Raw genomic sequence first — 27,673 nt, forward strand, 5'->3', positions numbered from 1 at the left:
TCCAGGGACCAGAAACCCAAATTCTGCAGACACATCTGCCACAAAGTGTCCCCAAGTCCTGAGTCCCAGGGAACAAACTGGATTTTCTCACTTGCCTGAGGCTCTCCACGGGCACAACCTGTGTTTGCAGAAGTGGGTGCTCGAGCAGTGGCTCAGGAAGGAGCCGGACACGCTGAGGAGCTGCTCCAACAACAGGACTCTCCACTTTTTCTGAATACTGGCATCTCCCAAAAAAGAGAGCTTTCAGATATAATTAAATTTTACTATTTTATTTGTGAAAAAACTACAAGCAGAATTCATAAATAGACATTTCTATTTAAAGCAGGAAAATGATAAAGTGGCTTCTAATAACAGTCGTGCACATGCCAGTAACAGGAATATATTAACATCTTTTATTTGCTAGACAAAGAGCAGTGTCCAATATAAATTTCCCAAAAACATTTAAGACCTGTGAATTTCTGACCAGTTCACAAAACCACCATTGACACTTTAGCATGAAGATTAAAACAAACCTAACAGGACTGTCAGCTCTAAAGACTTTACAGAGCGGAAAAACTTTCAGAAGCGTTATACAAGCTGTCTTTCTGGGCAAATGAAAAATAGAGCTCGTATAATACATTAACATAAAAATCCACAAGATAAGATTATGTTTTGACATACTTAAACAAGCATTCTATATTTGTCTCCAACAAACAAAGCTAAGGAAATAATGTAACCATCTTTACACAGTAAATTAAGGTTACAAGTCATACACAAGAACAGAACTGCTTGCGCATTAAAAACTGTTCAGCTCCATTGTCATACTCTAAATGTTGGCTCTTAAAACCATTCGGTTACATACAAGCAAAGGTTATTATATAGTCAGCAATTAATAAATTTTCAATAATTTAAGTTTATGGTAGAGCTTAAAAAAGTAGACTGAGAATGATCTTGGTAAGGCAGGTGAAAACATCTCAGTGGAAATAAACTCACAGAAGCTGCTGCCAAATTTTGGATCTGTCCAATTTGAAGCAAAGTTCCAATTGAAATAAATAGCCTGGTGGTGTAAAACGCTGTCACCTTTCCTTTGCAGAACTACGTCAACTGAGCGAGTCAGGCAAGCTGTGTCGGTGTCTGTGTGTGTGTGTGTCTGTGTAAGAGTCGAAACTTCGCCATCGTAACACTGTGCTTCACTTACCTGCGTTCTGTGCCACTGAACACCGTGAATCTGGTCCTTCCCTACACTAGTGTTTGCTTGGTTTGCTTCTGGAACACCTTCCCCACCAAGGGCGGGCTGGCCCACAGCCACGGCGCGGAGGGAACCCCACCCGCGGTGCCGCAGGAACGCCAACTTCCGAAATCGAGTGTGAAAGCAAACGCTGTCCTTCAAAGCCACAACACAACAGCTACGGGTGAGGCTGGGGGGTTCAATGCTTAGCTAGCACTTCCTAACTGATTGCAGAGTTACAGGTCACTCGTTCCAAAGAAATTTTCCCATCTGTTTATAGCAAGCTACTTCATCAAGGAGGCACGCCAAAGGGACAGATGTTACCCACTTTACCATGAGTAGCTGGGTACGGCGTTAAAGCTTTTTAACTGATCTACAGGTCTAGTTTCACTTGAAAAAGAAGCAATTTCCTGGTACACACAATGCTATTTTTTTTTTATATTTTTTTTTGCACAAATTCCCAGATCCAACGAAGAAGGTGAGCACGTGGTTTGACTTGAAGCACCAGAAGGAGCCCTGCTGAGGCCAGCAGGACCTGCCACTCGCTCACGCTCTTGGCTGGATCGCGGCCGAGATGCACGCAAGCCTAATTGATAATGGATCATTTATAAAGCAGTGCAAAATATACAAGTTCAGGGGCATCTTCAAAAATTCTCTCTTAAAAAATTATTCCAATACATTTCAGTAAAATAAATAAATATGGCTGACCAGTTTACCCTCCCTGAGACCCTTAAAGGAATAGTAAAAACTGGAAAAGGAATGTCTTTGCAATATCCCACTAATGTTAAAATGTGGATTGAGATATTCATAGTATTTAAAACTATGTATAATAAATTGTCGTGATGCTCATAGGAAGCATCTGTTTTCCTTTGGTTCTTTAATACTTTTAAAAATGCTTACAAAAGACAGCCTATACTGTGAATATAAGCAGAATCAAGTTGGGGTGCCCGTGTTAACATATTCAGAACAAAACCACTGCTGCCAAGGCACTGCCACTGCACATGCCTTCAAGCAGGGGCTCTACCAGATCCCTTACTCACACATTTCTGTCGCCAGTGTGAAAGGAACCTACGTCTGCTACTCAAAACCACACAGATTTTAAAAGAAATCTTAAATCGGTTGCCTCCACAAAGAGAAATTTCTCTTGCCAAGCAAATAATTCACAATATAACAAGCAGGCACAAAGTTGTCAAAATGTGGCCCTCTTTCATCATGCCCAAAAGTTATGCATTTGATGTCAGATGAAGCCACAGCCTCTGAGCCTGAAATTACTGCAAAGCACCCTGGGGCCACTAAATAAAGATGAAAAGCCAAAGAGGACTGGGGTATGTTTTGCTTCTTTAAAAAAAAGTTTGTTTCACCTCTTCAGCCGAGTGTTTTAGCAGGATAATGCATGGAAGGTAAACTGTAAAGCAACACTAACAGGCCAGGAAAAGAAATTATAGTCTGAATAGCTTTAGAGTAAGAAAGAAGGAGATGCTGGTCATGAGCATGAGCCACACGTCGCTCACTTGCCAGCATGAAAACTTTTCCCTATTTTTGCTCCCACAGCAGGAGACTCCCAAGTGTCCAAACGCTGACAAGCCCATCACTGGACAAAATGCTGTTCAGAGATCACTCTAGGGATACAGATGGACTACAAGGACAAGAGCCACCCCAACAGCATGGATAGGATAGATGGAACAGGGCTGACAAGCACCGACCCACACGCAGCCGGAGCGAGCACCAGCTCGGTTCCTGAACTCAGGATTGGTCCCAGGCTCCCTGCTGCAACCCACAGCACCACTCCAGCTCTTGTTACCTCAGGCACTGAGGCTGCTGGAATTCATCAACACCACCAAGACGTGTGGGACTGGCTGTGCACGGAGCAGCCGTGCTCGCGGTACCAAGCGCACAGACCCGTGGGGTAACACCAGCAGTGTGGCTGGGAATCCTTCTGCTCCAGCTGGGCATGGACCTGCACATCAGCAACCTGAGCCACTCTAGGGAAACACCAGCTACCTGGAGCAACCCTCTCTATCTCAGATCCCAAGCTGTAACGATCAAACCTGTGTCCAGTACACTTTAACCATTGCTTAGGGAAGAAACGGGGAAGGAACAATAGAGAGAACAGGTCCCATCCAGGTTCAAACCTTCAGGAACACTTTTCACCTAAGACCAGTTCCATTTCAGTTTCAGTACTTTCACAGAAGGGGACTGTCCCAGATCTTGAACTGTTCAATTATTTTGTTTTATCACTTCACAGTGTTTCAAGCACCAGCGTTTCCATGTATTGGTTTCAAATAACCCTTTATATATATTTATTTATATATATATTTATATATAATTTATATCAAAACTGATAGTACACAGTATAACTGGAAGAAGAACTGAACTTAAAAAGGATATGTTGAAAGAGGATGGAGTTTGTGAATGCAATAAATAAAGCCCCCTTCCCACCCCACCCGCTCCCTACCCCAAAACAAAAAGTTGTCATGTTCATGGAAAATTGTGCACAGCAGATATTATAAAAAAGTAGATTCAGGAGCACATCCAATTATAAATGATTGTTAGGAAAATCATATAAAACAATGGAATACATAAAAGTGTCAAGAGTAATCGCTAGGGTGAGAAATTCCTTGGTGGCCAGATGCCCACGGCAAGCAGAAATTATCCTGGCTGCATCAGTAAGAGGTCGATGTCCAAGAAAGTGTGTTCAAGCACAGAAGAGGCTCTCCAGGATTTGAACAGCGTGGGCAGGTGGAGTGTTTGAATTTCATACCCTGATTCATAGTTTCCACAACTCCATGTGCAATTTTTCAGAAAGATTCGTCGTTGACTGCCGACATGTCTCCCTTGGGTGTGGAGGAACGGGACGAGCCCTTGTCTGTGCTCTCAGAGCCCGAGCTGCTCTGATTCTGTTGTTCTGATCCTGCACTGGAGGTCACTGTAGAAGATGATGTGGATGAAGAGCGAGTCTTTTCTTTAAAGTCTGTGATAATTACTGTGACATTTCCCACTGTGACTGCCAGCTGCTGTGCGGTACTTCTGTCCACATTTTTCAGTCTGGGTCTAAAATGAATGAGAAAACATTTATTAAAAGGATAAAAATAAGGGAGAAAGGGAAAGTTTATTAGGAAAAGCATTTGAAAACAAACTCTGTGTGACTCGAGTTCCCTCGCCTGTGCAGATGGCAGTGGCTGGGAGGAGAACCCGGGCAGGCAGAGCTGCAGAGCACAGGATGAAGGTGTGACCTGCTGCCTGTGCCAGGCAGGCTCCCTGTGCCTCTGAGGGCTGTGGAGCACACTCAGCCCCAGAGAACAGCCTGTCTCACAGAGCTCTGCACAGGGAGTCCCTTGCAGGCTTCTCCCTATCCAACCCTGCCAGAAAGGAGGACGGCACAGCAGAGCCAAGCGGACAGGAGCCAGACAGAGCGAAGGATCTACTCCCCAAGGGGCAGATGAAAGAGTTCTCTTATCTAAATTCACCATCTCATCATGTGCCCTGATGTTATGAGACAAGGCTGTGACTCTGCAATACAAAACCACATGAAAGCATTCGGCCACGGCGCTTTCATTCCCATGTTGGAACTCTGCAGCTGCAAACAACACAGGCACTGGGACAACTTGGCTTCTCTTTCAGCTGCTTTCAGCTTATACAAATCAGATGCCCAATCAGCCTATGGATAAAATAGCTCAAAATGTTCCCTCTGGAATCGAAGCTATTGTAAATAAAATCCAGAATGTACAACGGTATTTTTTTCAGCCAGAGCTTTTGGTTAGGGGAAAAAGAAAAAGGGGGGGAAAGAAAATACAAACCACCTGAAAAGAACCCACTGGTATTTATTGCTCAGGATTATCTTGGTAATTTGCATGCTGTGCTATCATTCAATTAGTAATGTAGCTAATAAGGGTCGAAGCTCTAGGAAGCTGACATTCAAGCACATTTCATGGGCTGGTCCAAAGCTCTGCTTCAACAAGCCTTGGACACTCCTCCAGCTACCAGCAAATTCCAAGTCAGCTGCAGTGACTGCTGTAATTTACAGCTTTTGCTCCTAATTAAGGGTCAGGCTTAAGCAGCAGAATATTCCCAATAGGGAAATTAAAAAGGAGAGTCTTTATACATCAGTGAAAAGCAGCTTGCTGAGAGCTGCCTTATTGAGAGGGATGGAAAGAAGGTTGGTTTACTTTGGGATCAAGCTCCAGCTTTTAAACCACTCTGCCTTTTCTCCTCCTCACTTGCAGCAAACAAGGCTAGTGCAGTAAAACAGAAAAAGAGGGAATTAAGCTCATTTTCTACCTGCCATGAATACTCAATGGCTTGCAGTGGTAAGCTAGTAAGGAGAAAGTCCTTAAGCAGCAGTTATCTAAGTGGTATTCCAGAATCAGACAGAACAGAAAAATGCATTTGGGATGGATGTACAGCTTCCAAAATAGAACAATTGTATTTCTGCAAACTTCCTCACCAAAAATGAAGTTACCGCACCAAAAATAGTATTTTCTTATCTAACAAAGGAGGCTGCTGCAAATTTTAACAAGTACCATAGGAAAAGCATTTTTAATAGACAGAAAATGCAAACAAAAACAAACAAAAAAAAAAACCCAAAAAACATTGCTGCACTGGGCTAACACTCAGTAAAACTCCTACTTGCAGCAGCCTCTTCTCTCCAGGAGCAGCCTTTCCAAGCCCGGAGCCGCGCTCTGGATTCCCGGGGCATCTCCAGGGCAGGGAGAGGCGCCCACGCTGTACAGACACACTGGCAGGAGCTGCCAAGCTGCACACATAACCACGGGGAGATGAAATGATGCCACCTCGTTTGTGGCTTACAAGAAAGGCCAGCTGGCTCAGCAGGTTTTGAGGTTTCTGCTGGTGTTTCTGTACCGTCCCAGCAGATCCCCCGCACGGCCGCCGGCGTTCCCGGAAGCGTAGTATGAGGACGTATTTTCCTCCCCAAGCCCCGAGTTCCTCTAGGAAACCCAGCTCTTCCTGTAATTTGCCTCAGTCATTTGTTTCCTCTTGTACTCAGAAAGAGCCAAAATGCTGTCCCAGATACTGCAACAGAGCTTGCTGCCTCCTCCTTGCTACAAGGTTGGACAAGAACTCTGGCTATTGCTTGTTAAAAGGCAGCTCTGAGAGTTGTAATTAGTTTGAAAAAAGAAAAAAATGGAACTGCCCATGCATCTTTAAATGCCATGACAAAGTAACACAGAAGGGCTGAGGTGCAGGATTTCCCCACAGCCCCACTCACAAACATTCACATTATCACTTTTAGAACTGAGCCTCCCAACCATTGCTCTGCAAGGTCTTCAGGGTTTCCCCCGTACAAAGAGCTGATTAAGCACAGATGGAAACCACCAATCTCCTCAGCACATGCCTACAATTTTTACTTCTTATAGAAGAAAGCAATCGGCCCACTCATGTTATTTTGCAAAATTAAACACCCCAATGCTTCATGTTTATAGCAAGGAAGTTTTATGGCCAAATAAGTGAGGTGTTTCAAAACATTCAATCTGAAAGTACACAGGAAGGCATGGTATAAACCGAGATATTTCGTCAGAAACAGCCATGGTGTCCAAGAAGCTTAAACAGAATTTCTTAAAAATCCAGAGAGCCCTAAAAAACAATTTACAAAAAAACCCAAAACAACTGTTAAGAATCTGGGCATGAAAATAACCTTATAATTCTGTAAAAATCAGAAAAAGACTTTTGACAGCACTCCTGAGAACAGTGAATTGCCAGCAAAGTTCCTAAACACTAAACAAAACACTTAAAAAGACAGTTCAAGTAGTAAAGGAGATGAGGTATCTTTTTAAAATACCCACCTAGACCTGGTACTATTAAGACTTAATTAGACCTGGCAAAAGCTTGCCACAAAACATGAACTAAAAGACTTTGCAGTAGACAGAGTGACTCCTTTAATGAGTAAAAACAATTATTTGATGTAATCTCTCAATTTAATATTATGTCATTAGTCAAGTACATCAAGTCTCCTGCATCCTAAGGCTCAAAATAAGTACCATTTAAAGAAGAACAGGACAAGAAAAGAGTCATTGCAATAAAGCTGTCTGTCTGTAATCAAATCGAGAACAAACGCTTCACTCTTTGGGGGTTTCTGGTTAAGAGAAATCCCTGCAAACAGCTCAGCCTTGTAGCACAGCAGATTCCACACTGCCCTCACTACATTCCAGTGGGTTACTGGGCAAAAGGATATTCCCTCTTTTCAAAGATTTTCATGCTATTATTTAAAAACTTCCGAACCAAGATTTTTCTGCAGTCATACCTTGCCAACTTGAATGCCAACAGTAGTGCCAACCATATTTCCCATGTGCTTTACAAGTGTTTGCAGCTAATACTGCCTCAGTTCACGTGGCTTCACTATAAAATACCTATTACAGCACATTTTAAAGAGAGATGCAATTCTTATACAGCCCACACAGGCAAAACACCCAGTTCAGTTCTTCCTCTTGGAGCTCTCAGGTTCAATAATACGAAAACTGTTCTGTGGTGCTGAATTTTTGATTTAAAAAATGGAAGAACAGTACAGGGAAGACTAGGAATAAACCTCTCTCTATAGGCCCATTTCAAACTTAGACAAATGTCAAACCAGTCATTTGTGCTTTTTGTTGATAGCAAGATCCCAGCAAATCTGTTCATGTATACTTAGTTCCTGTATACTTGGAAAATTATCTTGACAATTACAGTGACTGAATTACAGATAAGGAAGTAAAAAAGTAACCTTTGTTACTGCTATCAAGCGATGATAAGAATTTGATACCATTCTTTGCTGGTTAATGTTTTTCCTCCACTTTGTCTACAGCCAAAAGCATTACTACCCAACTGACAATACAATCATTTTAGCAGAGAAATGAAAACAGATTGGACAACAGAATTAATATTTCCAAAGCCTAAATCTGTCCTCACCAGCACTGTTCAAGTGCTTGTGCATCAAAAAAATAAGTGTTTGCTTTTTAACATAGTTCTCAGATACCACAGGCTCAACTTTAGTCTAGAGTTACCTTGAAGTGTGATTTGAGTCGCTGGTCTTTGTTGTAGTATTCCCAGACTGTATGCTGTTTGCTTCACTAGGAGGATCTTTCACAATATCCGACTTTGGTCTGTGAGAATTGGAGGGAAGAGGGAAATTACCACGTTGGTTTAACTGCACAATTAACCAATGCACAGTGCTACTGAAATCACATCACATTTAACACTGCATCCTTCAAACTTACTTAGTCTTCTTGTTAGTGTTCTTCTTTGTAACACTTGGACTAATTTCCTTCTCTTTGTCAGGTTTTTCTTTGTCTTGTTTTTCCACTTTCTCCTTCTTCTCCTTCTTAGGTGGTGGTGGTGTTGCATATTGCTGGGCAACTTGTTGTGCCACCAACTGAGAGTTTATTCTAGGTTTTCTATAATGACAATGAAAAGAGAGAGATCTATAGTCAGTCTTACACAGTAAAAATAACTACAGTGAGAGCAGTATGAAGATTTATTTCAGCAACCAGAGAAAGAACACTCCACTTAAAGAACCAAATGGATGTCCTTATTTGATGTGAATCACTACTGCTGTAACCAAACAAGACAGAAACCTTAAAAGAAAGAAATACTCTAAACTGCTGTTTCATCAGGTTTTAGCATCTAAGATTATTAAGTATAATGCTCCCTTCCTTCATCTATGTCATGAAATCACAGCCAATTTTAGGGGGGGAACAATAATGAAAAAGCAGCTTTCAAGAAGCTGCCAGCCATACACTGTGGCTGCACTTTAAGAAAAGGAACAGAATGTGACAAAAAAGTTTCCTGATAAACATCAGCCTCCTTCATATCCTTCAGTTCAATTTCTCAAATCAGCTTCTGGTTCAGCAGCAGCAAAGGCTGCACAAATAACAAAGAACAAGAGAAGGTAACTGAGATGACTTTGTCCCAAGGGCCAGGCTGGCAGGAGCACAGGAGACAAGTGGGCATTCACACTTGTACTGGGAAGGGCCGTGCCAGCCTCGGACACACCGTCCTCACACCATTGTCCCCAGTCCCCAGTGTGCTCAGACAAAAAACAGACCCAAACTGCCTTTCAAATGCTGCTTCCACTGCAAATCATGGCTAATGCAGAAAGGAGCTCTGCATGTAACCAATATTTTAGTTATTGATCCTCACATCCCACAGGAATTGGTACCTCTGTCTCCCCTGCATTCTTCACCCAAACTCTAATGTCCTCCCTTGACAACTCAAAAACGTTCTCCCCTGGCATATCACAGAGCAATTTATACTCTGAATACTTTGGTTATTCATGATTGATTCAATCCCTTCAACACTCCAGAAAGACCTATGCTTCCTGTGACCACACACTCGGGGGAGAGGAACTAAATCAGGTAATCAACTCCCTTAGTCATCTATAATAATCCAAATACTAATTGCAACAGTTGCCCAGGCTTGTCCAGGGTTGCTAAATTGTTCATAAATACAATTCAAGTTCTACATATAGATCAGACTACAGCAAATTGTCAGTGAAAGCTGCACCCAAGTACCATCAGCTCTACAGCTGGCACACAGAACCCCAGGGGTTTGTGCTGCAGAGCTCTGTACCTGCACCCAGCTTTTACTACAAACATCTAGAGAGGCTTCAAGTACCCACTTAGTGGTGTGATGTGTTGAAAAGAAGTATAAAACATTAATTGCTCACACATAACATTTGCACTGAGAGTTGATAAACACAAGGGAACACCCAGAGAATTTCTACTCCCTGTCATGGGAAAATCCAAGTATCTGCTAAGTCTCTCTTGGTACTGGTTTCCTGTGTAATGGTACCAAGATGTTCCTACTAAAGCCAGATACACCCAAGTATTTAATTTCTCCACCACAGATTATTATAAAGTCTATGCACCAGGCTGTAATCAGGCCCCTGATCCATCTCACACCTCTGGTATTTGGATTTTTCACCCAACATGGAAACTGTAACTCAGTTGATGCTACGATCTGCATACACATCTGAGTGAACAATGATCTGGTCTTCAGCCTTAAATAACTGTGATGCTGAAACGTTTTGTAGATCAGATCAAGCAGTTACCTGTTCCACAGAACAGTGAAGATATTTAACATCCTTGAAATCCAGTACACAGCAATTTCTGTCTGTGTGACTGAGAATAAACACGTAAAAAGAAGCGGTTTGGTTACATGGAAAAGATTTTCAGATTGATTCAACCACACTAAAAGCTGACAACAGTAACTTGTGTCAAGCAACCTGCTCACCACCTACTGAAAAAAAGATAAAATGTCAAGACATCTTCAAAGAGAGGGCAGATACCATCTCCCTGCATGATTATACATGATTAACCTCACTGCTTGAAGCTGCCACTTCTGCCCAGACTTAGATCATTTGCTGTTTACACAACCAGCTAAGTCAGAAACCTGAGCCACTCACGGGAAATCCCAATTCATGAATCTGAGAGTTTTTCCCACTTTGCACAACTCTGATGTGCTCCTTGTGATGTGATGAAATCACATGTGATGTGATTTCCAAGCCTTGCACCCAACCTGTGCAGCTGCCCAGCCTGCCCTTCCTGTTGCAGGAGTGCTGCACTCCTTGAACAGAGATACAAATTTTAAAATGCAAACTCAAATAAAAAACAAACCCACATAAATAAGTCCCACTGTATTTTCCCAGAGGATGGAATGGCAAAAGGACCAGCCTTAAAGCACTCCTGTGGAGACACTGCCCCATGCTCTTCTGCTCCTTATCTGTGCCTGTGACAGCACACTGCATTTATTAACTTTAATAATTTTCTGGCCAGTCACTGACCTTACCAGCACAACTTCTCCAAAATCCATGTTTACATATTCCTCTTACCCACCAGGATGGTTTGCTAGTGAGGGCAAAGCCAAAACTGGAAGGGAAAACAGTGGAAGCAGCCAGGGACCTGTGAGAAGGAGAACCAGCCCTGCCACAAGGGAGGGAGCACAAAGCTGTTGAGCCTTTGGTCAACACTGAGCATCTTTCAAGATCTGCTGCACTATCAGGAAAGATTTTTTTAAAAACAATGCAAATAACCCAACAACTTTCCAGTTCCTAATCTGACTGCTTCACCCATACCAGCAACAAGCTTAGGAAAAGGGTCAAAACCAGGAATTTAAGTAACTGACATAGTAATAGTAATAATAATAGGAGTAATAAAATCCTTCAAGTAAGGCCCACACTGCCACTACAGCCAGGACACACTGGTTTAAAGCCCTTTACTAAAAAGCCAAGCAAAGCAAGTTGAACAGCACATTTTTAACCACAGCAAACTATAACCATAGGAACCACAATTGAGTAAAGCAGCTGCAACTTCCAAAACTTACTCCAAGTTTCCCTGCCTACCAAAAATGATTTGGCCACCTCCAAAGTGAATGCTTCAACACAAATACATGACTATTATATTAAAGTAGTTATCACTTAAGTAGAACAATCTGAACAGAAAGTTGCAACTACTTCTAAACTTTATATGTAAGAATAAACAAAACAGAAACAATATTAAACATTTTTCATCTCAAAATCTTCTCATTGGTTTACTTTCTGCAACATTGACGTGTTCAGATACATTTATGTGACAAAAATCAAACCCTAGTTCAGCCTCTTCAGCCTTTCTAACCAGCACTGATGCTTAAGGAACAACTATGTTGTAACCTACTAGAAGGTAAGTACCAACACTACCCACAGCTAAAAGGCCTCAAGTTCCCAAAAACTGAAGAGATGCAATACTTAGTTTTAGACTTAGTTCTTGAATTTTCAATGTAAGTATCTGAAATAGGTGTGTTTTCTCCTACCTGAATTTCTTTATGATAGTAATATTATGCTTTGCTTAGGCAATTTTGACCTAATTTAGGTGACAATCTGAGTAAAGACTAAATAAAGATCCAACACTGCTGTGACAAACAAATGCACACCATTGTTCTTTTTACAACATGGAGAGGACTGTCTTCTTCCCCTCTAAAACTAAGAGCAATTAAACAAAATTAAACTGTGCTTTCAAAGTTATGTACAGACAATTAAATTGTTTCACATTAACTGAACTGTAGTTTACATCCCAGAAGCAGACATTTTGCACAACAACACATGACCTCTGCAGCAAGGACACACTCCTGCATAAAAAAGCTGAAATATATTTGTCTGCTCTAAGAATGGCTGTGGCACCTGGGTCTCTTCACCATGAACTCCTGTAAATGATGCACAGAAATAATCCTTACTACCTTTTAGTAACAGACTTCACAGAAACACAGTGCCTGCAAATATATACTATATGCAAATATATTATATATATATATATATATATGTAAATATCATACCCTCAGATTGCCATGAAGTGACACTGGGATGTTTCACTCATGGGAAGTGGAATAAATGCAAAACTTTTCTGAAGGGCTCACTGCATACAATGCTGGGCTATTTTAATAAATTAAAAAGCAAAGTGTAACTTTAAGGTTCTGGCTAGTAGTGTTTCACTACTTGCATTTCCTTCTGTATCTCAAAGCTTCCCTTTAAAGCATGCCTCAGAACCAAATCCAGAGCATGGACACCCAGGAATTCTGCTGCTGCACTCATAACCCCTCTGCAAGCAAGCTTAGGAGTGCAGCAGCACAAGTCACCACACATCCAACATGGGAGTTACTCAGACCTGGATTTCAAGAGGGATATAGGAGGATAAGTTGCACCTCATTTTTCATGTGACTTAAATTTCTCTGTCTGTTTGGGATTTCTCTGGCCCCTCTGCCTTGAGAAAAGGGAAGGCACCCGTCTCCTGCAGACACCAGGGAACGACTGGGCTTTATCCCTAAGGAAACACAGACCTGGAGGGACCCCGGCAATCCCCAGGAACGTGGCTCTAATTACAACTGCTCTGACTTGCCTAAAACTATGTTATCAGGAGAATGAAAGTGGCATCGAGTGGGATTTCAGAGTCAAAAGCCTCATGTAATGTGAAGTAGAGAGGATTTGGATAATTTCATGCTGCTCTGGCTTTGATGCGCGCGGTGATACCAGCCGACCTCTCCGCGGCTCCGCGGTGCTTTGAGAAAATGTGTTTCATGCACTGTGCAGTGTGAAGCACATGATTATTTTAATAACCCCAGTCACACATGAATATATCTTTGCTCAAAGAAAAACAAGAAAACAAGACTAAAAGTATTTACAGTGTTTATAAAACAGTGCCAAAATACTTATACAACAAGCATCCTTCTGAGCATGAAGCAGGATTAGAAACTAACCCATGAGCACAAACTAAATTAACATCTCCTCAAAAGAATTTTACATCCAGAAGAACCAAAGCTTTGGAGAAATTAAGCTATAAACATGATGGGATGAGCCCCCATTCCTACATGAGTATTTTCCAGCTCATTTGTGATGACCACATGGTCCTTTTTAGCAACAAGAACAAGGATGAATGGACACATTGTCCTTAGAGTAGAACTGCAAAGCAGTATGGCAGCAGTACACATTTATCCCAAGTTCTCCACATGGCCAAGGAAACAAAACAACAGGAAAAGAAGACTAGAAGGACAAACTGCGAGAAATAAGAGACTGAGCAATATTTTGGTGGAAGAACAGATTTTTCTTTTAACACTGATGTGCTAGCACTGTGTTTTTATTTGGAAGACAGATGTTTAAAAATACAAAAGACCATCTAAGGAACACCCACTTGTGGGCCCCAGGTGTTGGGCACAGCAACAAGTTTAAAAGACTCAGAGTGCAAGTCTGAATATTTTAGAAAAAACAATGAAACAACAGCTTCACCCAAAGAAAGCAACTATTTGTCACAAAATAAACTAAGTACATTTAAAAGTGTACAGCCACCTCCAAACACTGCTCAGCTGCTCAATCCTTCTTCACCATCCAGTTCCTGTCTTGCACCTCCTTGGAGGAGTCAAGAACAGGCAACAGAGATAAAGAAGCCTCAGCTTTGCTGATAACTACTCCCAGCCATGACAACAAACCTTGAGTTGTTCACATTTCTGAAGAGTGTTTTAAACTTTTTGTTTGTCCACCAGAAGTTTTTAGACTTCAGGTCACTTCTCACAAATTGAACAATCTTCCCCCACCCCCACGCCATCCCATACTTAAGTTTATAAACTTTATAAAGTTCAAAATTATTTGCAGCAGTTAGTATTTACTGGGCTCACATAAAGCTGCCAGTTCTTTGTATTTCTGGATGTAAACATACTTTTCTTCTATTTTTTCTCACTCTTTTTTTGGATCAAATAAGAGTGAGAACATTATTAAATTAAATGCAAGCTGTCACCTCCATCTATAGAACAGGACAAGCATTCCTGGTTGCTGGGAAGTGTCTGGTCAGTACCACCAGAGGAGAGTTGAGACTCTGAATGATGCCTGTAAAAAGAATACTCCATTCTTGCTTGTTACAGGAGCCTCAGCATTACTTTTTTAAAAATATCTGGGCATGTTTACAAATCAAAGCCTATAAATAAAAGAGATTTATTCCCAGTGTTGTCACTGCACAGATTCTGCAGCTCATGTTTCCGATTTCTTCTTAGTGAAAACATTCAAAAACAGTTCTAAGAGAGTCCCAGAACTGCTCTATAAACTATTTCACTATGACTTCTCAACAGCACAATGTTATAGGTTTTTCAGTACCTTTCCAGTTCTTTTTTTAATGTACATTGTTCCATGTAATCCTATTACAAAACTCTGAAGTCAGGGCCGTAAGATGTTTTCGGAAGCAGTTTGACCAGAATTTTGCCACCCCAAAATGAAGAAGTCACAGAATTCCTCAAAACACCCATTCTAATACAGTACAAAACTAGAAACTGCAAATGAAATGCAGTCATGAAAGTGAATCTGGACCATTCACTTCCTATCAAATTAAGAAACATCTTATATGGTGCTTCTTGCACAGCTGGACTTCGGACACAGTGGGGGGCTGCCAACAAGAAAGGAGCCCTGAGCCAGAAAATGGGGCTATTTGGGATTTTCTTGGAAAAATTTCAGTAAAGAAGCATCACTGTTTGCATTTTTGCAAGCATTTGGCCTCTCTTTCAGTTTGTTTTGGGTTTTTTTTTCCCCACAGGGAAACTGTTAAATCACACAGCAGGTTTTCTGGTCAAAAAGAGCTGAACCTGAGTGACCACAAACCTGGGTCTGTTCTGCCAAGTCCCATAGGCTCTGCTCCTTGTCCATGCCTATCACACAACACTAAAATCATTCAAAAAGAGATAGCTAACACTATATGGTGCATGTGTTTTGGACCACGGGTTTATTCTGATGTGACTCTGTGGAGAGTTCCTGATACCGAGCGGTTTCAAGACAGCAGCGAACAGCAGCTCCTGTACACTCTGGAGAACAGAGAGCCAAAAGCAAGAGTTAAACAGAAGTTGTTCTTCAGGCTTCTTTGCTACCAGAGTGAGGATTGAAAATAGCAGTGATGATGAGTAACAACACTGAGTATCAGTTATTGGAACAGAGCCTGACGTTTACTTAAGCGCTAATACCATGAAATTTAACTTACTGTATCTGCAGGAGGCAAAACAAAAGTCATGCTGAAGCTCTGGAAGAAAGGCTGCCGTTCCTCCTTTCAGAGGAAAAGCCTGCCTGGAAGCACAGTTGGTGCTGGCAGCCTCACCTGCCTGCTCACCTGTAGCACCCATCTAAGCAGATCATTTCATATCTAATCTGTACTAATGAGTGCCAGCGAAAGCCCCGAGGCTGCCCAGCAGATGCTCATCCCACAGCTGCTGTCTCTGACTAGCCCAAATCCCTGGAAAACACTTGCTTGGATGCTCCCAGTCTGTCCCAGCTCTGTCCCTGGAACTGCAGCCCCCCAGCTCCCTGTCAGCAGGAGCTCTGGGTGTGTATAAATAAATATATTTACACACCACACCCAGCAGGGCAGTGCTGAAGAGCTGTGTACTCTAACTAAGGATTGTTCTGCGTTCATCTGCTGGGATTAACTTCCAATAGGAACATCTTTTAAGGACTAGAGTGGGGAAATGTGTGAAATAGCTTTTTCTGCTTTCATTAAAAAAGCAACGTTTCCTTAAATAAGGGGTTCAACACGCTTAATTAACTAAGTGTAAAATTAGTAAAGAATTGGCAAAACACCAATTTTACCATGTTTTAAGACCATTTTTGTCTCATTTGATGGGGAAGCAGAACTGTCCAAGTGATCACAACTTCATTATGCTTACAAATACTATAAGATTACTACTTCTGATTCATGACTAAATACAAACTATTCTCTCCCTGGGAGTGCTCAAGGCCAAGTTGGATGATGCTTTAAGCAACCTGGTCTAGTGAAAGGTGTCCCTGGCCATGGCAGGGGGGTGGAACAAGATGACTTTTAAGGTACATTCCCACCCAAACTATTCCAGGATTCTGTGACTCCTTAAGACTAAAATATAGCCAGAAATACAGATTTTCAGATGATTTCTTCCTCCATTATTTTACTTTTAAAAAAAAAAAAGAAAAAAGGGTTTCTATTAAGATTTTTTAATGGCCCACTTTACAAAAATCATAAATTAAGAAAATACAGCACAATACATCTCTTCTGCTTAAAACAAAACTTGCAATATGTAATAGATTAAAATGGCATCAACTCCCAGTTGCAACATCACCCTAAATTCCAGCTGAACAAAAACAACTTTACAACTCCCCTTCTTGCCCTCTACCACCAGCAGTAGTTAGGTCCAGGCTATGAATTCCAGAAAGAGCATTGCTTCCTATTCATTTACTGCATTTACAGGGAAGAAGTTCTACAGCAACAGAAAAATTGTGTGAATATACACAAAAACCACAACTGAAATGAGATGCAAGTGGAAATGTAAAGATCATCCTGAGCCCAAACTTAAAAAGATGGCCTTGAGATTCCAAAATCATTCCGCTTAGGTATGCCAATTTCCTTGGTCACCAATAATTTTAGTTCTATGTTGCAAGTGCTGCACAAGCTTAATTTCTGGAAACTTACTGCAACTGCCCTGCTTGTGCTATTGACCCATCACAGATCCAACTTGGAGCTTCAGTTTAATCCATCACTAAAAATTCCAATCACTACTTCGTACTCTCAAAGAGGAAAATTTATCATGCAGCTGCTTCTGCTGTTTTCATCTATGGCCATACCTTACTGCAAAATACCAAATGTTCCATGATTTACAGGGACTTACAAACTTGTTATGGAAAATCACTGATCTCAGCACAAAATTTACTTGCCTACAAGCACCAGAATGATGATAAAACTAAGGCCATTTTACTTGCTTGACAAAAATAAGCTGCTCTCACTAGCAAAAATTTGAAAACAGTTCATAAAGCTGGCAGCAAGCAAGATGTGTATAATAAAATACACGGATTTACAACAAAAACAATTACTTAAAATACTTCTTATTTCGCTGTTTATTAAGTTATGTGTAATCCTGAGAAAAGCACACTGGCTCAAAACCTCCTGGAAACAGAGTGCAGCTGGGCAGCATGAGGGGATAAATTATTCTGATAAAAATTTAACATGTAGATTCCCCAAAGCAACTGCTTATGGTTATTGTATTATAAATTCAAATAACAAAAATATGAAGAAAATAATAGTTTTTAGTGCTAAAGCTGGAAACTAGGAATACCAGTCTTGCTGTTATAAAAATACCTTATTACTGCAGCCAATATATGCATTTCTGTTTCAGACACCAAAATCCTGACCAATAATGGAAATTGTCACATATAATCCAGCTTGACATGTCCCATCTGTGAGCATCTGCCTCCAGGTTTTGGGATACTCAAGCCTCACACTTCAAAATCACAGCAGGAGAGAGACCAAACTTGGAAAACAAGGAAGAAAAAGGAGAGATGCAGAGAAAATATGCTCCCTACAAAAAAAAAAGTCTGCTAAATTCTCAAGCTGACCCCCTATTACCAGTCCAGAACTTAGAGAATAGTGCTTAAATACACATATTTACTGTTTGAGAAATGCAAATCACTTGAATACCCAACCAGTGGATAGAAAGGCACAATGGCTTTCCTTAAAAACAATGGAAGAATTTCTTCTAAGCAACTCATGCAAAGTGCTCTCAAAATATATGGCCTAGTTCATCAGAGCAAAATTCTGCTATGCTTGCATGACACTGGAATACTGTACACTTAAAAATTAAGACTTCTCTATCATTTACCTAGCAGAATAAGTCCAGAGAGAAGCAAAATGACAAACTACCATTTCTACAACAGATTCTGAATAGACTTAATAGACCCTAAATATCATGGGATGCCATAAAAAAAGAAAAAAAACACCAAAAAACCACCAATTGAGCAAGGTAGTAATTTTAATTCAGCTACATCAGACACTGGAGGCTTTACCTAAAAGAGCAAGAACTGAGCTTTTCCAGCAAGCCAAACCTCCTTTTTATTAAAAGAACATCAATGATAGGATTTCCTTTCATATGAAAGCAGCATTTCAAGAGCCCTTGAACAGCCAGGAATGCAGCTCCATGACAAAGCCCCAGCTTGCAGCAGCCTGCACTCAGAGAGACATCAGGGCTGCTCCAAGGTGGAGCAGACACTGCCCGGGAAGCAGCTCAGGGAGCTGGTCCCACTGGTACCAGTAAGTGGTACCCTACCTACCCCTTCACACCACTGTCCCAGCCCCATCAGCAGTGAAAAGGTCACTGCCAGAGGTTTAGAGAAAACCTCACTGTTCAATAACTCAGCTTGCTTTTCTAAACACGCCAAGAAATAAAAGCCGCTCTGAAGGACGGGGCAGGCAGACATGCGTTTTCAAAAGGCCACCATGTGCTCAGAGGAGCTCTTTTTCTCCATTGTGTTCTCTGAACACAATGTGATAAGTGAACACAGATGTACCAGTGACATTTGGGGATGTCCAGCTCCAGCAATCCTGCACACGCTGCTGCTGCCCGGGAAAGCCACAGGGAGAGTCAGGCTGCTGTCGATAGCTGCTGTGCAGGCACTGTGGGAACAACACAGCCCCAGAGCACTGAAACTTTTGCTTTCAGAATTATTACTCCTGGGCGTGAGGAACTGACCCAGATGGTTTCAAAATTTGCCAGGAAACAATATTACAATACTCAGTTTGAAAGCTCTTCCTCCCACTAGCTAGAAAGCCTTAGGAGAAGCTACTTAGTAAACTTCGGCTCCTGCTTGGAGTACCAGCGTGAGTTACCTGTATGTGCCTAGCATGATGTAGGACAGGGCAACACAGCTGCTTCTGTAAAGAAAACTGCAGAGAGTGCTCTCCTACACAACAAAAAGCCAGGAACAACTAATTACAACAGAAACATTTCCGAGTTCTACGCAAGCCAACTTCTGATCTGCGGATAACAATGATAACTACTTGTCCAGACAAACTGATTTTTCAAGAAAGTTCTCAGATAAAATAGTCTTGAGCCTAAATTCTGATTTTATTGTCCTACCAGTTTTCATCCTGATGACTTCTACTTTGCAGCTTTGCATATATTCTCATGACTTGTGTTTATTTGTACGTACATGAACACACCCAACCAAAATCCTGAATTGCCATCAGTCTGGTACAAGTCCCAAGGAGGGAAAGCAAGTAAATTCAGTGAAGAGTTGTTTTCCCCCCTGCTTCTTAATTCTTCAAACAACTCTGGTGTTCCACCCTGGAGAAGTGGTTAGTCTCACTGAAAGCTACCAGTTACACTGTGATCCCGCGCCAGCGGCAAATCACTCCAACTGCCCTGGCACCATCATTTAAAGTCATTTTCCATTTAAAGACTCTCACATCAGTGCCAGCACAGCCTTTCATTACCCATCCCACTTAATACCCACAATCTCTCCACAGCTCGCTCGCTCGGTCTCCACTGACCAGGCAGCACACAGAGACTGATGTGCGGATTATTTGGATTCCTAATGCTTCTCTCCCCGCTGGCCGAGCGCGGAGCTCTTGGCAGCCTGCCTGACCCGCAACACGTGTGGGTTTGTCAGCCTAATGCACTCTGTCATCTGCACAGGCTCGGGGCAAAACGGGCCCCCACGGCTCCCAACACTTCCAGCTACTTCACTTCCCAGCCCTGGTGGAAAAGGAGGCACAGAAGTGAGTGTCTGGGTGTTTGTTTGTCTGATTTCCGAGAGACAAATACGTGAGGTAAAAACAGCAGCATCCAGCACCATCCTTTAACCAAAGGCTGGAGAGTCAACTCGAACCTTTCTCGTACAAAACATCCGTCCTCACTTGACTGTTGTCTTGCAATGACTCAAAATCTGCACATCAAGAATGCGTAGATTCTGAGTAATTTCTTTTTAGATAACCTACCTTCTGTAAAACTAATTAATGACAGTGAAAATTCAGAGATACGGGCTCAAAAATTATTTGTGACCAAGTCAGTTGTCACTCATGGATTTAAGGGGTTGTTAAACTGTCTCTATGCCTGGCAATTAGTCAGGGCAAAAAGAAATGAGGCTTGGGTATTTTTCTGTATAAAAGATATACTGAGGTATTTTTAGGTATGAGACAATGCATCAGCCCTGTAAATCCCACTGTAAATTCTGACAGGATGAATATACAGCAGGAAATACCACACAATGTGCAAATAGCAAATAAATGCAGATTTACCATCATGTGTAACTAACAAGTGTCACAAAAGTGAAACTGGTTTGTAGATGAATGAAATACAGAAGCTGGCAGAGATCTTACTTGGAAATTGAAGAAAAGAATACTCAGAATACAGCTGAAGTTTCACTTCCTCTGTACAACAAAAGAGAACAGAAAGCTCAAGAACAGCACATGGCACATCCTCTACAACCTCCTCAGACAACACACACTGCCCTGACACACCAAGACTTTCTACTTTATATTCTGATGTCATGTAACAGAGATTTTGTGAATTATATTAGCAGAGAAGGATAAAACTACCAACTATCTAACTATATACAGGTATTTTTAGACAACATATTACAACTTTTTGGTGCTAATAAACACACACCAATTATTTTAGATTAGCAAACACGGTAACTAAACAACTTAAGGAAAGACACTACTAAGGCTACATTGGGTTGGGTTCTGGTTTAAGAGAATCATCCAGCTCCCAGCATCACAATACCCAGGCACTTCAATCTCAGGTGTATTTATTAAGATACCCCTTGGTTAGGGTTTATTTCCATTTAACTACAGGGTAAGTTTTTTTTGAGCTCTGGGACTACACCCCACTGGTGATACACATCTACCAGATTAGAGAAATTACTTGCTTCTGGAGATTTACAAAAATGACTCAGTGGGATTCTACTATGTTATGCTGCTTCTTCCTCTAATTTGTTACTGGATTTGTGCAGCTAAATGCTTATCACTAGAATTTCCAAGTTAAAGCAAGCTAAAAACAGAACCTTGTTTTTACTCGAACGCACTGCGGAAAAAGGAGTTGAGCAACCACTTCCTAAGGAGCTCCTACCCTCACTCTGCACCAAAACTGGGGAGTAAAAGAGCACAAGCTCTGGGGTTAGCAGAACTTTGTAAGCAATTACACACATATGAACCGTCTAGAGGAAAAACAAGAAAATATTTTTCATCACCATCTCTTTTCGTAATCTCCAGCATCACTTTAGAGCAGCAGCAAGTGCCAGGATTCAAACCAAACAAACCTCCCCCATCTGTCTGCACTGCCTACATGAGACAGCCCTGCCTGCTCCTGCCATTCCTGCTTCCCAAACCCACCTATTCCCCCTTGATTAACCCACAAAGCCAGAGGGGTTGGCACCAGTGCATTGGCAGCTTTGTCATTCACAATAAACACTGAGAAAGGTTCTGAGTACTGAAGTCTCAGAATGAATATTTACAGCCTGACCTGGAACCCAAAACGCCTAATAACATCTTTAAAAGCTGAGTAGTAACTTGGAAAAACATGCAGACTTAAGCTGACTACCTGAAATGGATCATTTCTACTAAAAATACTGGGGTATGTGTGGCAAGAAAGGTTGAAGCAACCCCTTCATCTGCAGCAACACAAACTTTTTCTTTTCCGCTAAGTTTCCTCGGAAGAAATTGAAAGCAATCAAATACCACAGAAAAACACATGGAAATTATCATTATGGCAAAAAAAAAAACAAAACCAAAAGCAGAAAAGCTTCTATGTGCCTCCTTTTAACAAAAGAAAGTCCACTTGACTGACTTGAGCCCACACCCCGAGGCAGGGGCTTGGTTTGCTTTTGTTTCTGTTTATTTCACAGTTTCCCTGTTTATTCAGCTTCTTCCCTCTCCCGGTGGCAGCCAGGGCAGCACGGGCAGGAAGCTCCATCCAAAACCAACAAGCAGCCCTTGATCCTGACAGCCACTCCATGCTGCTCTTTGAAACACAGATAGCCGTGTCCTTGTGAACCTGGAAAAAGCTTCAAGTCTTCTCCAAAGGAAAAGGTAACAAATCACCTCAGAGCCTCCTTGAAAAGAATTCCTGGTTTTGACCCCAAGTGTCACATTAAGCTCAAAGAAGGTGGTGGAGGTGAAGAGGGAAAAGCCAACAAGTTACACAGTTAAAGCTTGATGTAGCTTAAATGCTACTTACACAGTGGTTAAAAAACTCCCAGTGTGAGTCAGAAGAGAATCCTTTGCTCCTTCCCTGGAGGCTGCAGGCATTTCCCAGAGATGCTGCTGCGGATACCAAATGCTTGGGAAGCATCTGGCTTCTCTGCTCACAGACAAATGCACTTCGCTGGTGTTTCAGACAATACATCCTACAATGAAGTTTAACCTCAGTGACACCAATTCCACCAGGTTCAAGCAAACTTCTTTGCCTTACACAGGCTGTGGACTGACTGAGGGATCAGGGCTGAAGGAAGAGTAACATGAACCTTTTAAATACATTTTTTAGCAGAAAACCTGGATACTGAATATCTTCTGCTCATTTTGACATCCACAGCAGTGCTCTTCTCTGCTCTACTTCCTTTGGGAGCAGTGTGCTTGCATTAAGGTATAAATCCAGGACTCTCATTCTCCTAATCTCAGGTACACCCAGCCAGCATAAAGGCAATGTGCTTTTCCATCACTGTTCTACCCCAACAGTTCTTTTCTTTGCAGTAGGAGCTGAAACACGGGTTTCACCAAAGCAGATAGACTCCCATCAAAGTACTTGGCAAAAGAAGTCTCAAGGAAAAGTTTTTTCTCAGGAAAGTTGATTTTTAATCTAAGCAGATGTGGTTTCAAAGGCTACCATCTCAATGACTGACATGTAGTGACATAAAATACCTGATAAGCTTATAAAAGAACCTCAAATGATAAAGTCTAAAGAAGCTGACCTGATAATGGGCAGCATCTACAATGCCCACTGCAAAACCAGGACATAAAGCCTTCGACAAGCTATTTTTTCACTGCTTAAAAAACAAAGAATCACCACAACAGCTTCAGACTCACCTTTTTTAATAACACAGGTTTCAGCAACAAAATCTTCTGTATTTCTTTTTCCATAACAGCAAAAACATCAGATCATATATTCCACTTCGGTCCACCCCCAGGAGAGTGTAATTCCTCTAACACAGGGTCTAAGTATTCTGTCAAGAGTTTTACAGACCACAAAGCTCTCTGTGCAGATAAACTATGCTAAACCTACAGGCACATACCCTCCACATCACACACAGGTGCACAACAAACCTGTCTGGGTTACAAGTGATGAGAAACTTTTTGGATCCTGCAATCCTTTATAACAAGCATTTTATAGAAAGCAGCATTAACAGTAGTACTGAGGTTGTGATTACCTGCTGGTTTAAGTTCAATAATATCTACAGGAAGACATAACCTTAGTCTAAATCAACCTCATGAGACTGAAAAATAAGCCCTCAGACTTGCAAGCCTCCTTTCATGGGAACCACAGAAAACTGGAGAAGTTATTCTAAATACTTCATTCATTATTGAAATCACAGCATCTCTCACATTCTTTCAACCTAGGTAAGACATTCTTTTATCAGCTGGACTGATCTTTGTAGTGGTGTAAACTTTTCACAACTGTTAGGAACAGCCCATCCACTACCCAGCTCTTGGCAGGTAAGGTTCACCCAGATGCCTCAGGACAGAGAAGGAAGACTGGGGTATGCAAACACTCCTGGAAAAGCAGGAGACAGTGAAAGAGGCTGTGAATAACTAATACCTGCCTACCCACTGAAGCACACTAATTATAGAGAATAATTGAACAACTGCTTTCCTTACTTAGGGAGGTGCAGATAAGAGGCATGGGCCTTCTCATACCTCAGATGGGAGCTTTAAGTGCTCTCAGCTGGCAGCAATGCACAGAAAAAGTCACCGGCTGTGACAATTAACAGCTTCATTTTAAGTCTCTTTTGTTCAAGTAACTCTTCCACTCAGACATATTACATGAAACAACCCTTCCCCAGCTAAACAGATTTATTCAAGGCACACAGCTAAAACCTGAATGTAAAACCCATAAGGCATTGATGCTGGGAAGCAGCCACACAGTGTTTTAATGCTATGGAGTTAAAGGTGCAAAGTGGACCAGGGGTCTGGTGTCCTCCTACAACCCCAGCAATACTTCACTGTATCAGCTCATTCTGTTTCAAACCAGATTCTCAGGGAAACTCAAAAACAAAGCCAGCCTGCAGAGGAAAGGGAGAGATGTCCAGAAAATGAGTTACTTCAGGACATGCACAGACATGTGAAAAATGACCTAGAACTTAGGGTAAGCAGCAAATCCTTAAATGAGATGTAAAGTAAGATTGGATGGATAGATTTCATTTAAGAAGTTGTTTACTAGCAACATTCCAGGAAAAATGTATTGCAATTAACAGACCTACGTTGATTTTATCCACAGTCTGTCCACTCAACCACTGTTCCTTGGAACTGGATGCATGGTGGGAATTGAATCTCTTGGTGGGAACAGGTGTGAGCATTTGCTGGAGCTGTGGGCAGTTCTGCTTTACCTCTGCTCCAAACACAACACAACCTTCATTAAAACCTCTCAGTTGTGAGATTTTTGTGCCACTTGCTGCCTGAATTTGAAAAAAAATAACACTTTTTTCTATAATACACTTTACACAGAGGCTAAAAAGAGACAGCTTGCATAACAAGCCTTATGCAATTTCCCAAATAAATTTCTACCTTTGTAGGGGGGGAAGATTATGATGACTTGAAGATTTTCAGGCTGCAGATTTGGCTTCAAAAGCTAAGTATCCACATGCCATTCAAAATCTTATTGATAAGTATTGCCACTACATCAGCACCCAAAAATCCCATCAGGAACAGTTCCCCACTGTGTAATAATAAAAGACAATCTGACAAAATACACAATTTACCACCAAAGTATATTCCCTAAAGAAAAGGCTAACACCAGCTAAAGAAAAACAAAACCAGAAAAGATACTAAAATGCAACTTTAACTTTATGAACCATCTTCAGCCTGGAGTACTTTGCCAGAGCAAATACAGTAGTGTCTCATGTGGAAAACCTAGACTAAGAAAAAAGCCCACTAAAATACCATGCAACTGTATGATCATCATGAAGATGTTTAAAAAACAAACAGCCTTCACACTGTAAACAAACAGGTATTTTAAGCTACAAACAATCCAAGTAACTCAGAGAGCAAAAACAGAAGAAATGAAGCCCAAGCAGCAGCACAGAGAAACAAAGAGAGCAAGGGACCTGTCCAACAGATGAATTTTGACAAGTATTTTCAAAGGTCTGAAAAAATTTTTCTTCTGCTTGATTTTTTAGTTGTTTTTGTGACTTAGCCTTTCCTCTCCACTGGTGTTTCTCTGGTCTCCACCCAGCCCCTGTGCACAGGGCTGGCAGTGACATCAGCCCTGCTGTGGAACAGCAACAGCCTCGTGCACCAACACCTGCTCCAAGCAAGAATCTCAAACCCACACCTGGAGCACAACTGCAGCCTTCTAGCTGCACTGGGAATATGCTGAAAGTGTCAGTGATTCAGAAAGGAAAAGAAGCCTTCAATTCATTTTTGTTGGAAATTGAAGAGGTTGCAAATTTTAGATCTTGGAAGCCCAGGGGATTTTCAGCAACAGCTTCAGCTGGGTATCAGGGAGCAGAAGAGGGACATCAAGCCTGGCAGAGGCAGGATCCATCCTGCCAGAAACTACAGACATTAAATTACACTTTCACAACTCAGCTAATCAGCCTCATTCCAAACAGAAGCTGCATTTATCTTCTCAGAACAGCAGACTTTCTTCTTAATTATCCAAGGTCAGTGGCAGGGAATACTGAGCAAACTGACTTGGGGAAGCAATATAGATAGAAACCAGGAGGGCAGGCAGCCTTACATCTGTTTAGCAGTAGCATCCCATTTTAAAATAAAGTAGCTCCTTTTAGAGATGAGAATTACTTTCTAATCAATCACCAACCAACCAATCACATTTTATAACCTGTGCCTTCTTAGAAACAGAAATACTAAGTTCTGTAGCAGTAAAATTCTCCCTTTTTCACAGAATCACATAGGTTGGAATACACCTTTAAGACCCAGTCCAACCCTGCACTGCCAGGTCCACCATTAAACCATGTCTCCAAACATCCCACCTACACATCAGCTAAGAGAAAAAAACCTTTTTAGACATTGGAGTGCAAAGGTTTTAAGACAACTGAAGTGTTCAGCAGTCAGCTAAAGGAAGAAAATTACATTAATTTTTTTATCAAACTCACCCAGAATTAGATAGAGCAACACCTCAGAATTTTGATCACCATCTCTGTGTGCATAAGATATACACAGACATTAATATAAAATACTTGAAAGTGGTACACCTCCAATCCAATCCCTACAAGACTGGAGGTCTGAGGTGCACAGGCTCACCTGCTGCCTTGCTGAAAAACACAGCTTTGCCTGACAGGCTTGAGCTTGTCACAAAGCAGAAACTACTCTGGAAGGCTCAATAGCCATTTCAGCTCCTCTAAAAACACAAGTGGTTAAGGGCTGACAGGTACTGCACAGCAGAAAGGTATTGCATAATTGCCCTGAAATGTCTATTCAAAAACTCCACAACAGAGTGTGTGTATTAATGCGTATTATTCTCAGGAGCTGGGGAGTTTTTTCATGTAGCATCCACAATTACACAGCAGCCAAAGATTTCTGCAAACACAGAAGCAAAGAATAGTTCCAACAAGCTTAACATGAGCAATGCTCTTGGTTTGAGCAGGGCCTGATGAGAAAGACATCAGAGAAAAGGGAAAGGTACAGAAAGATGCCTCCATAAGTCTCGTGATGGAACTGACACATCAGCAACAAACCTGTCCTGACTATAATGGCCCTGGGACAAAAAACATCATCCTTTAAATGCACAGTGGTCCTCAGGCAATGCAGGGATTGCACAGGGCTGTGTTTCTTTCCTGGTTACATCCTGGCTTCCTAAGCTTGTTGGGTACATTATATAACTATTAATTACACCGCTGCTCGGCGTGCTTTTAACTGCAATGATTCAAACTGCTTCCAGGAGCTCACTAATCCAAAGTACAATCCTCTTGACAGCAACTGACAGATTCAGAATATTCAGTTCTAGCTGAAAGGAAGACAAATCAAACTCCTCATCTGCTGCAAAAAGAGCCCAATATTCCTGCTGACCAGA

At 41.6% G+C, this 27,673-nt stretch overlaps 1 protein-coding gene across 2 annotated transcripts in view; it reads right to left on the reverse strand.

Annotated features, from left to right (window-relative positions):
- Positions 1 to 253: 253 nt before the first annotated feature.
- The window catches only part of RYBP (RING1 and YY1 binding protein), a 42,041-nt gene continuing 14,621 nt past the window's right edge, over positions 254 to 27,673 (reverse strand). For both annotated transcript variants that reach the window (XM_015641379.3, XM_015641378.1), the window contains 3 exons: positions 8,416 to 8,592; positions 8,203 to 8,301; positions 254 to 4,258 (listed from right to left, as the gene is read on the reverse strand). In XM_015641379.3, coding sequence (XP_015496865.1) covers positions 4,006 to 4,258; positions 8,203 to 8,301; positions 8,416 to 8,592 — 529 coding nt within the window. In that variant the 3' untranslated portion in view covers positions 254 to 4,005. The remainder of the gene's footprint in view (positions 4,259 to 8,202; positions 8,302 to 8,415; positions 8,593 to 27,673) is intronic.

This window comes from Parus major, chromosome 12, assembly GCF_001522545.3.
Source record: "Parus major isolate Abel chromosome 12, Parus_major1.1, whole genome shotgun sequence".
Taxonomy (NCBI): domain Eukaryota; kingdom Metazoa; phylum Chordata; class Aves; order Passeriformes; family Paridae; genus Parus; species Parus major.